This window comes from Melospiza melodia, chromosome W (assembly GCF_035770615.1).
Source record: "Melospiza melodia melodia isolate bMelMel2 chromosome W, bMelMel2.pri, whole genome shotgun sequence".
NCBI classification, from domain to species: domain Eukaryota; kingdom Metazoa; phylum Chordata; class Aves; order Passeriformes; family Passerellidae; genus Melospiza; species Melospiza melodia.
In genome coordinates, this window is record NC_086225.1 from 6,425,128 (window position 1) to 6,437,496 (window position 12,369).

At 42.5% G+C, this 12,369-nt stretch overlaps 1 protein-coding gene across 1 annotated transcript in view; it reads right to left on the reverse strand.

Moving 5' to 3' along the window:
- Positions 1-307: 307 nt before the first annotated feature.
- Positions 308-12,369, reverse strand: part of LOC134431431 (acetyl-coenzyme A thioesterase-like) — a 28,699-nt gene continuing 16,637 nt past the window's right edge. Inside the window, exons 7-12 of the mRNA XM_063179442.1 lie at positions 6,269-6,388; positions 5,509-5,659; positions 4,064-4,119; positions 3,642-3,702; positions 2,227-2,310; positions 308-445 (exon numbers count right to left, since the gene is read on the reverse strand). Of these exons, the coding sequence (XP_063035512.1) occupies positions 308-445; positions 2,227-2,310; positions 3,642-3,702; positions 4,064-4,119; positions 5,509-5,659; positions 6,269-6,388 (610 nt within the window). The remainder of the gene's footprint in view (positions 446-2,226; positions 2,311-3,641; positions 3,703-4,063; positions 4,120-5,508; positions 5,660-6,268; positions 6,389-12,369) is intronic.

Consider the following 12,369-nt stretch of genomic DNA (forward strand, 5'->3'; position numbering starts at 1 on the left):
TATATATTACATTATGACTATACTAAAAGAAAAAGAAGGAAAGGTTCTCAGAAGGCTAGCTAAGCTAAGAATAGAAAAGAATTAATAACAAAGGTCTGTGTCTCAGCAGAGAGCGAGACCCAGCTCTGCCGTGAGGGGTCAGTAAATCCAAACATCCACAGGAGACCAATCACTGATCCACCTGTTACATTCCACAGCTGCAGATAGCCATTGTTTACACTTTGTTGCTGAGGCCAGAGCTTCTCAGAAGGGAGAAAAATCCCAAGAAAGGATTTTTCACAAAAGATGTCTGTGACAGGGCAGGGTCTCACAGGAAGTGTCTGTCCCAGCGCTGGCGGAGGCTGATGTCGGACAGAAGGGAGAAGGCCATGTGGGATGGAACCTTCACTTGCATCTCCACCTTCAATGACAGCACAGCACCCTCCTCGTGGGTCCAGATTTTCACCTGGGAAAAAATAAAAAAAAATAGGTAGCATGTATTTAAAACAAAGAATTATTAGTGCAAATGTTTAGATGCATAAATGTTACACATTTAGGACTTCAGGCAGATTTTCTCAGGAGTTCCCGGGAAATGCCACACGCCTTTGTCCAGGCAAATCAGCCACACATTGGCTTAGCCCTCTTGCCCCTAGAGCAACCCAGCACTTCCCTTTCCAAAATATCCTTTTTTTTCCTCCCTTGCTCTCTTCTGTGAACCAGAGCATCCAGAACTAATGATACTCTGAATAACTACTTAAAATCACAGTTTTGCATCTCTTGTCCTCCACCTGTACTATCTAGCCTTGATTATTTTGGGTCTATTTCTATTCATAGGCCTAAACCCCAAAACAGAGAATTCCAAAGGAATAACCTGTACATAACAATGCACACACAAGAAGGATTTGTCACCTCCACGAAACCCCATAAATGGAAGAGGATGGGTACTGCAGTGTTTAGAATTAGCGAATTTTATTCCCCAATTCATGTGCTTTATTGCTTCTCAAATCCTGAGAAGTTTAACAGATGTTCATTTGCAAGTGATGCAAAATTCATAAGGTTCATCATCACAAGTTGAGGTTTTGTTGTTTTGGTTTTCTTTTTCTGCATCAAAAAATGAGCAATCTTTTGGTTTTTTCTGCATTTCTGCAACAACACAGTTTCTCTGGATTGTACTATCTTGGAAGAGGAAATAAACCCCAACTTAATCCAGCAAGCACTTTGCTGAAGTAAAGTTTGGTGTAAAATTAAATGCTAAAGAGCTTTAAAAATCATCTACATGAGGTCTGCATCAATATTCCTCTATGGCACAGAACAGAAATAATGTTGTTCTAGGAGTCTTCTAGACTTGAGAAATCACAAAACAAAGCAGGAGGTGCAGCTGTCAAAACACCTCTCTGCTAAGTGAACATTGGCAAAGCTGGATTATCTCTGCAGCCTTACATGCCTTGTGGTTTTGTGTCAAATACATCAAGAATGCCATTTTTTACCTTCAAAAACTGTCAAGTCAGCTTGGGGTCATTACAGTTGCAGGGAAAAGGGAACAAACCTGCACTTTAGGATCATTCCCCCTTGTGCAGTCCCTCTCCAGACTTCTTGTACTTCCCCCTTTAGGTACTGGGAGGTGCTTCAAGGTCTCCCCAAAGCCTTCTCTTCCCCAGGAGGAACAACCCCAGTTGTTGTCTCTGCCTCTTTCCAGGAGCTGGTTCAAGCTTGCTTTTCCCAGTACCAGAGTTGCCTGCTGTTTATTTGGCACAGCAGTGTTTACTGAAATATTTAACCACTGGAACAACCTACACATGGCACTGGCAGCTTTGCCATCACTGCAATTCCTTATGATTTGTATCTGCCCTTACTTAAGTATCTTATTGTCTACATGCAGGAGTCACTAAGCAATGTTTCACAGCCTGCGATGCACAGGAGGTCAGACTAAAATACTGAAAAAGTCGTTTATTGTCCCAAAACACCTCTGGATTGACATGATCTGGAAGTAAACTGCCAGTCACTAACCACATTTCAGAAACTCAGCCTTGGCAGATGCCAGATGTCTCTCCATTTTCTGGAAAACATGCACTGCAACAGGGTTAACACCCTGTTTTCCCTTGACTTTCTTCTGCTTTTCCTAGCAGCATCTTCTTCTGCTAGAACTGGTTTGCACAGGTGTCCTCACTGATTTTGGGTTTATAACACCACTTCACAACAAGGAGATGCTTTGCTTTCAGATGTCTGTAATTTCTTTTCTACACTTACATTATCCAGAGTCTTGGTTATGTCCCACCCTGGTTTTCCTGCCAGGTGTGTCAGTGCAGCTATGTTGCTGTAACTCAAATATGCCTGAAACACAAGACACGTGTCTGTAAATGGAGGGGTAAGGGTGCATTTCACTGAACATTGCAGAAATGAGGTGTTCTTTTTCCCCATCATTATACTTCAACTGCAAACAAATGTTTATTTTCCTTGTAAGTGAAAACACACTTCAGTAGTTTCTGAATTAAAACACTTCCAGTGGCTTCCTGATGCACTCACATGGCTGTTGGCACAACAATCTTAATTAAAGGACAACAAAACATTATTTTCAGCTTCTCCAGTTATAAAGCTGTGAAGAACAACTTTTACCACCAGGGAGACAATACAGATAACCTCTCAGACCACTGAATTAATGGTTTTGTCCATCTTCCTCTTAAGCAATTAGATTCTACTCGAAAATTAACCTCTTCTTTGCTACAAAGCTGGGTCCATCTCGGCAATTGTTTTTCACAGCAGGCTCAGAAGCAAAGAAAATGCAAATATAGCCATTCTTTATGCTTGGCTACAGTGGATGGAGTTCTCATTTAACCACTCTATAAAGAGAATACAGCCTTAGAGTCTTTATTGACAGGTTTTGATTTCATAGGAAATAAATCTTAACCAAGCAATTTTTATCATTGTGTGCATATTTACATTTGTTGCTCTGCAGAAAAAAAAAAAAAAAAAAAAAAAGGGAAAAAAAAGCTGCTTTAGCCACAAAAACTGGACACTGAAACAACATTTAACTTATCTATAAATCCACCTAAATTCAGATTCAACACCATTCACTGCAGGACATGGACACAGTCAGTGGCCCAGCATGTCCAAACCAGAGACACTTGGTGCAGGGAATCTGGGAATGAACATGATTTCACCTCTCTTTCCACAGATTTGTGCTATTCCAGTGTTCATCTCTCTGGTGCTATCTCTCCCTCCACTTTTAGCACTTACTAAATGGTTTCCTCACTGCAATTTTTCAGACATTCTGTGGCTGGATAAAGACAAAAACCAAAACCCCAAACTACTTCCTCTACAGGAGAATTCAGCTTATTCTGAAGAATAATAAAATGAATTCAGAATTCATTTTATAACAGCTGGGGTCATTGAGGGATAAATCTGCAGGAGACCTTAAGGGACCACTTGTATGCACGTATTTTAAAGACAATTTTCTATCCTTTCTATTGAACTCACTCTTGGATCAGTAGTGAATCATTTACTCCCTCTTTTTAAAAGAGAAATTTCACTGTGCTACACACCCATCCATTCCTCACGACTACCACAAAACTTCAGAGGGTCCACCTGTACTGCCACAGCCTGAACAGCTGCTTCACACACCCAAAAGGTGCACAAATACAGCTTTTTATGCACCTACAGATTACCTGGTTGCTTGTCTCCCAGGAATCAGAAGGCTTGTCTCCCTTAGCAGATAGCATGCATTTTCTAAAACATAATTAAAGAGAGACACAGTAGCATAAACTGGTCCTGTACACGCCTGTGTATGCTAGGAAAAATCACTTTCTATAGGCTTAAGTGTCTTCTAAATACAGGTACTTTATCAATTTTTGGTTTGCAATGACTGCTTTTTCTTTCCAAGAAAGACAGTGAAACACAATAACCTCCAGAGCAAAGTAGTTTTGAGACAAGAAGCCTCTTAACAATTTCAGTGCCACTGAAACAAAATTATTTGTAATTGTAAGCCATATAACAGTCATATATATGTTAAGGGGAGTTCAATTACTTTATTAAGAGGATTATGAAATTAAGTTTTCAAAATCAAGACCTGCCAGTGACCCAGTAATACCTGGTGAGTAGAATCCTCCTCCTGGCAATAGCTCCGTGGTACCTCCTCACACCATCCTGCATGAAAAGTGAACCAGAGAGCAACAAATCTCATTATTTTAGAACAAAGCCTGAAAAATGACAACTAAAAATTATTTATTCCAGATGGGCAAATGCCAGAGCAGAAATACACACAAATAAAGAGTAATTGTGCAATGGCCTTTCTACAGGCTAACCCAAGAAAACTAGTGGTTTACTTTTTGCCTTAGCAATATTCTCTGAAATTTGAAAAAAACCAATGTGATAGAAGAGTTGTATTATTGTAGCATCCTCCAGGTGCTCTTTGGTCCTAAAGCAGTTGCAGCTGGGCAGTGCACCACACACATTCTGCTCTTTCTAAATGTGCCACCCACCAAATAAACTATTAACCTAATTTATCATTATCTGGTGTTCAAAGCACAAAGGGAAATTGTATTTTTCAAAGTCAGTTTCTCCTCTTGGGACAGCCGGCAATGGGCAGTAGTGAAACTTACTGCCCCAGTGAGCACATAAGACATCTTGATTCATTTGTCTACTTCTCATCCTATAAAAAATAAGGTCTCTGATGTTAAAAAATAATTTCATTTTTGCCTAGACTGGCTCTCTAAAATTTTTGTAACTGGAGCAGGAAGATTAGTGACAGGTGTTAACACAGCAAATAATTCAACAATAGCATTCAAACTGCTTCAAGTGCTTCATGAACCACTTTCAGGGAAACATGAAGTGAGATCTCCATGTCAAAGCAACTGAAAAGCCCACCCACATAATGGGATTCGATTCCCACAGACTTCTTTATGTAGAAGGAGTCCTTGTAAAATATTTGTATTGTGTAAGTGGCTGTGCCCCAATCCTAGTAGTTCTAAATGAGCTACAGCTGTGAAGTCCTTAATTGGGCAGCAGCTGTGGCTCATGAAGGCAGCTAGGATAAAAGGGGGTGGGTTGAGAGCTCTGACCAAGTAGCAGGAGCAACATTGCTGGGAAGAGATGCTCATGAGAAAACCAGCCAGAAAGGTATTGGACTCTAGAAATATAATGACAGCAATATGAATACAATATGAGTACAATATCTTTATTCACTCATCTTATTCTCATCTTTTTAAGGGTTTATAAAAATAAGTATTCACTGAATACTTATAAATTTCATATACAGTCAGTGGAACTTGCACGAGATGCAGACAAGTGGAAAAATCTCCAAACACAACAGATTTTTCTTCTCTGCCCATCAACCACAGAATCTCCAGTCATGAGGACCCTCCACAGAGCCTCTCACTTTTGGAAGACTAAAGCTAACAATAACAAACCTCTCACTTGAGGGCAAGCACTTCATTTGGAGCTTTTCTCTCCTGCAAGAAGATGCACTGCAGTGCCCTGTTTGATCCTTGCTTCCCCAGGAAGGCTGTGGTGATCACCCCACTGCTGAGAGCTCACCTGAGTAGTGGGCTTGACCCTGGGGAAGGTGAGCAGCTCCCCTTTGTCATCCAAAGCACTGAAAATGAGGAATGCATTGGTGATGTGCCACGGCTGGTCCTGGATCCGCTCCTCACAATTGTAAGCCTCCACATGGACACCAACCTCTACACTGAAAGGACAGTTTAAATAAATAACTGAACTGCTGCCAGTGGTGCAGAAGCAGCCCTGAGACGTTCTGGAGAGGACTGCAGTACCTGCAGGTGTGCAGGAAGCCTGACTCAAATACCTCCTGTAGCATAGCAAATCAATTGCTCAATCTGGACAGGCACACTTTTGAAATAAAATAAACTATGGCAGTAGCTAAATAGTGTTACCAAAAATAAGCAATAAATAGAATGCAGTCTGTGAATAAATGCCAAGATGGGAAGGTCCTGGCAAGAAGCTGCAATCTTCTGAAGAGTCAATTCTCTGGGAGCAACTCAGCCCTTGAAAATCCCTGCATTTCAGAGGAATATTTATAGTCTGAATTTGCAGGAGTGGGATTTGGTGACAAATGATCCTTAAACTGGAAGTCAGAGAATAATTTTTTAAAAAAAACTTCCAGTGATAAAAGTGAAACAAAAAAGTGGACACATATAGGCAGTTACAGATACATGCCTCAAAGTCCCACCTGAAAAATAATTAATTGACTAATGAAAATCCTACTGATGAAACATGAAACACACAGTGTAGGTGGGCGCTGGAGATGCTCAGGGAGACAAGAGAGGAGGAGCTTTACGTGTTGTGGAAAGTGTTGTTGAAAATGGCATTGAAGACCAGGCGGTCACCCACAAAGGAAGGCCCCCAGAATTTGAACATGTTAATTGCCTTTAGGATGGGCTGTGAACGACACAGGGGGTTGAAACAAAAACACATGAGACAGAGCAAAAATCCATTTTGATTTAGGTAAAATGTCTAGGAGAGGTGAAAAGTCTGTGAGGCCAAAGCTGAAGGGAAAAACTGCAGGTCAGAGATAGTGAGAAGACAGAGAGAAAAAAACAAAAACAACCAAAAGGTCGATCTGCCCTGACCTACAAATTCTTTTAAAAAAGAGGAACTGGCGATAAATGTCATGTGGAATGAATATCTGTGAACCTATTGTGAAACTGTATGCATATGTATTTGAGAAGGGGATAAAAGGAGATCTGAAGTTCTCAGAGGTACGCATGCCTTTTGAGGAGACTTTTCTCCGCATGTGTCCGGCGCCGTAATAAACATACCAAGCTTTACAACTTTTATAAAGTTGTGAGGTTTCTTCTTTTCTCCGCAAAACATTATGGCGAGCCAAGCCAGGAGTTCTCTGTTCCTGCAGGGGCAGGGGGGATAGACGGACCTCCAAGGCGCGCCCTAGGAATTTTTTTCCTGGTGGGGCTCCGCTCGTCTCAGCTTGCCTCCTGCGAGGACAGACAAGGACCTGCTGGCCTGCGGAGGAAGATACGGTATGTACTGAGGGGCCCCTGGGGGGGAAAGAGAGCTAGGGAGTAAATCACTCAGAGACGTCTGGGTCCAGCTGATGGAGCAGCTATATTAGAGACGGGGTTCATCATTCTCATAGGGTGGACCGCTAGTGATGCTTGGGGTGGGTCGGGTGAACCCATGTATGTGTGTATTGGGGGTTCATCATTCTGATAGAGCAGAACTGCTGAACCCGCGTGTGTTTTGTTTTTGTGTGTGTGTGGGGGGGGTGTCCAGACACTGTGTCGCTGTATGTTTAATGCATTGTGTGGTCAGTGCACTGTGTTTGTAATCGTGCAAGTGTATAAGTGTATGGTGTATAAAAGAAAGTAGATCTACAGTGCTCTACAGTGCGGGGGGGTGGTGAGTACTACCCGTGTTTGAAGCTGCCGAGTGAGGCCTGAGGCACCGGCTGCAGCAGGATGTGGGGGCAGGGAGAGAAGTGCCCCGCGGAGAAGCGAGTGGAGGAAGATCAGTGATGGTATTTATTGTGTTTAAATGTAGTGATTTGTGTAAATTTGGTACATTTTAACCATGAGTACGAGCTCAGAGAGTTCCTTTGCCCTGGATGTTTGGACTTGATCTCTAGACTGTGTGCTGTTATTTTGATTGTGTCCAGGAAAAACTGATGTGAGTAAATGCTGAATTATGGTATGCTGTGTTGTGTTGAGGAGAGTAGGCACTCTGAGATATATGCCATTTCCCAGTGATTTTGTGTGCTTTTGTGTGGTGATTTTCTTCCACTGCATTGTAGTAATTTGATTCTCAGATTGTATAGTGGAGTTTGTGGAGATTTTAAGATTTTGTTTGCAACAAGAGTAGCAATTTACACAGAAGAACTATGGTATGGTGATTTATGCTTAACTATGATAAAGCGAATTAAAGGAATTCCAAGAATTCTCCCCCTCACAGCAATTTAAGCCTTGGTTCTAGTGAATTTGAGACAAGGGGGGGGGTGCATGTGTGTCAGTGTCTGTGTGCATATCAGAGTTTCAGCTGTGACAAGCACAGCCTTTTTGTAAAGCAGTAAAACAAGTGTAAGTAGACACAGTGCTTAATTAGATTGGGCAAGAAGAGAACTAGAAAAGACTGTTTTTTTGTAAAACGGAGTTTAGATAGAAGAGATAAATTAGTTTACCATAGCAAGTCTGGACTGGGAACAGTGTGCTGTAGGGATTTAGAGATCTCTGTAACAAACAGAATAGCCTGCCTTTGAGGGCAATTTTGGGGAGCCTTTGGTGCATCAACAGGCTGGAACACTGCGTGAGGTTACAGTGGCTGTCCCCTGAGCACAGAGACAGCTCTGGCTGCCCTGTCTCCCCAGGGAACACTGGAATGACCTGTGGGAAAAAGCTGGATGTGCAGGTATTATTGCAGTGCGGTGTTTGTGAGAAACGCTGGTATTGCTGTTCTAATAAGTGTCAGGGCACATGCCCCGAGTGTAAATCAAAGGTTTCTGATCAAGCTGATGCAGAACCTATGATCTTAAGGCTTGTGTGTGGAAATCACATCTGATACCTGCTACCTAGAGCTGTGTGTGTGTAGGAGGAAGACTGAGAAACTACTCTGAAGCTTTGTAAAGAGACATTTGGGTGGAAGCGAAATAGGGCAAGGAGAAAGAGATAATGAGAACTGACCAGAGCAAAGAGGTTCCCAAATTAGCCCCTTTTAGGAGGCGCTCACTGGGAGAAGGTTGCCAGTAAGAGCAGCTCAGAAAATAAAAAGATACTTCAATGCAGTTAGCACTGTTTTAAAATAGGAAGATAAATGGGATAGGGTTTTTGTATGCTGATATGGCTTTTTGTTTTAAGAAATCACCCAGAATGGCAAAGAGACTGTGAGATCAGACCACCCTCTGTCTTGGCCCTTGAAAAGGAAAGCAGGGCAAAGAGAAAGCAAATGAAACGTGTTGTTCAGCATACAGCATAAGATAGAAACGTATGAAGTCAAGCAAAGATTATCGTGCTGAAATGCAAAGCGATTACAGTTTGCAAATTGAGTACATATGATTTGTTAAAGGCTCCTCCCGAGGTAAGGGACGAAGGATAAAGATGACCTCCCCAAAAGGGAAGAATTTTAGTCAACACAAGGGCCACGTATTCAGTTTTAAATAAAGCTTCAGTACCTGTGGAGAATGTTTATGTTGTAGTGTGGGGAACAACTGACCAGTCTGAGAAGGCCTACTTTGGCAAACCTTTAAAGTAACGTGTACTATGTGTACTTAGAAGCTTTTGTACAATTTGCTCAATTCGCTAAACATTCTCAAATGAGAAAGGTTACTCTGGAGGCAAATGATATAAAGATGTTAGGCTTAACCTTAACAGACACTGAAATTAAGAAAGACATTAGTAAGGAGATATTAGAATAAGTAAATAAGTGTTTTTGAGGGTATGGGACTCTGCTGTACCAGGGAGAGTGAAAAATGCTCCCCCATGGTTATCAAGCTTAAGGAAGGAACACAGCCAGTGAGAGTTGAGTAGTACCCTCAAAAGGAAGATAAGGAAGGAATAAGCCAAATAATTGATAGTACTGGATTAAGGGCTGTCAATAAGATAACACAGAATTTATACACTGTGGTAGCAAATCCATATACTTTACTAACTTGTTTAACACCTGAGCTAACCTGGTTCACTCTTTTAGGCCTAAGAGATGCCTTCTTTTGCCTCCCTATCCACGAAGCCAGCCAGAAAATTTTTGCATTCAAACACAAGCTCACATAGTCCATGTGCCTGAAGGCTTCAAAATTCCCCACTCCGATTGGAGAACAGCTTGCAAAGACCCAGAGTCCTGGGAAGCTCCACAAGAGGAAAGGCGGCTGTTGCAGTACGTGGATGATCTTCTAGTAGCCACTCAAACGAGGAAAGCGAGAGAAGCCTGGACGGTAAGCCTTTTGAAATTCCTAGGACTCCAAGGATGCAGAGTCTCAAAGTAAAAGGCACAGGTAGTGAAACAGAAGGTAATCTACCTGGGGTAAGAAGTGAGTGCTGAGCAGCAGACTTTAAGGCAGGGAAGCCATATGCCAAACCTCGAAATCCCAGACAACGAAGGAACTCCGAACCCGCTTAGGCATGGCAGGGTGGTGTTAGCTGTGGGTTTATACTATGGACTGCTCCTCAGACCCCTCTATGCTCTTACAGCCGATGGAAACAGAGACCTCCAGTGGACAAAAGACACCACACGGGCCTTTCACCAGCTTGAGAGTGCCCTCATGTCGGCTCCAGCTTTGAAACTTCCAGATGTAAGTAAACCATTCTTTCTATTTTTCCACGCAAGGAATTGCCCTGGGAATATTGGCTCAGGACTTGGGTCCATACTGAAAGGCAGTTGCTTACTTCTCTAAGCACCCAGATGCAACAGCCAAAGGATGGCCAGGTTGCCTCAGAGGTGTAGCAGCAGTTGTGCTGAATATTCAAGAAGCATGCAAGTCTACCTTAGGACAAAAATGACTGTGCTAGTGTCCCACACAGTGTCCGCAGTACTAGAAGTAAAGGGTGGCCACTGGCTTTCACCACTGAGGTTTCTGAAATACCAGGCCGTCATGGAAGAGCAAGATGATGTAGAGATAATGGTGACTAATATTGTCAACCCAGCTTCTTTTCTCAGTGGAATCAAGAAGAAGCAGTACACCATGGTTGCCTAGAAACCATTGAAGCTACCTACTCCAGCCGCCCAGACTTAAAGGACACTCCTTTGGACAATGCAGAGACCTGGTTCACTGACAGGAGTAGCTACATTGCCAGTGGAAAGCGACATGAAAATTAAACAGTGACTACCTGCAGAGAGGTAATAGTCTTGACCCTTACCAATAGGTACCTCTGCACAGAAGGCTGAGATAAATGCATTGACCCATGCCTTAGAAACAGGAAAAGGCATTCAGAGTTGTGCATGCACATGGAGCCATCTGGAAGGAGAGGGGACTGCTGGCCTCACAGGGAAAGAAGAGACAATCCAGCTGCTGGAAGCAGTTCAGCTTCCTGAAAAAGCATATTAAGGCACACCAGAGAGTGAGCTTAAGATTGGAAGAAAGAAATGAGCTGGCGGATGGAGAGGCAAAGAAAGCAGCAAAGGGTGAGGTAATTATGGACAGATTTTCCTTGAAGGTAAGCCATAATACAATAATACTAATCAAAAGAGTCGTACAACTGCAAGGGGTGGGGTACCATTGAAAGAGAGCTAGTAATCTCCTCCCATTTTTGTGGTTACTAGTGAAGGAAGAGCACTAGAAAACACACTAGGGCCTAACTACTTAAAAGCTTTTTATAGAGTGTGGCTCCTTTCTCAAAATGACCAAGGCTGCCAGTGATACAGTGTGCATTGAAACGTATGTTGACTTGGAAGTAGTAATTTCCACAGGCTTTCTAGAACATATATCTGATTGAAAGAATCGTTGTCAGGAATTTACATGCCACTATCACTCAGGTAAGCCAACAATGTGATCCTTGCCTCCAGACTAACCCCAAAATACCCCCCGGCCGAAACTTGGTCAGACTGGGAGAGGCCATGGGCCTGTACAGCAGTGGCAAATTAACTTTTCAGAACTCCCAAGGAAAGGGGGGTATCAGCATTTACTGGTATTGATAGATACATTTTCAGGGTGGCCAGAAACATTCCCCACCAGAACTGTCAAAGCTCAAGAGGTGACCAGATTATTTTTACAAGAAATAATACCACGCTTCAGAGTTCCAGCCATGATATCCTCAGATAAAGAATCATATTTCATTTCCAAAGCAGTGCAACAGATTAGTGGCCACCTGGGCATAGATTAAGAACTTCATACTGCCCCAATCAAGTAGCCAGGTAGAGAAAATGAATCATTTGATTAAGCAGCAAATCATAAGACTGGGGCAGGAAGTTAATCTACCCTAGCCCCAAGCTCTTCCACTAGCACTATTGCAAATTTGAACTAAATCTTGAGCTAAAGGAATGCTGAATCCTTTTGAAATGCCTTATAGAAGATCATATAGAATACAAAGGGAATGTCGAGAACATCCACCTACATGGTGGCTTTAAGCAAACAGCTCAGAGAAATTGAGAAACGTGTGGCTGGAACTCGGAGCAGGGAGTTAGATAGCCTGGGGATGATGTATATGTTAAGTCTCTTACAGAGAAGACTTCCGAACCACAGTGGGAGAGACCACTGCAAGTACTTCTCACCACCTTCACTGCAATCAAAATCAAGGAGCAGAATGCCTGGATCCATCACTCTGGAGTGAGGAAAGCCCTAGAAGTCCCTTGGAGAGTGATACCAGAAGAGAATGAACTGAGACTAAAACTTATTCGGGCAAAATGAGTATATTGCGGTTGGGAGTAGTTCATACTTTAGTTTACAGAATTGTTTTGTATGTAATTATAACTGAAGTTTTAGAACTAGAGAGTACCTCTATC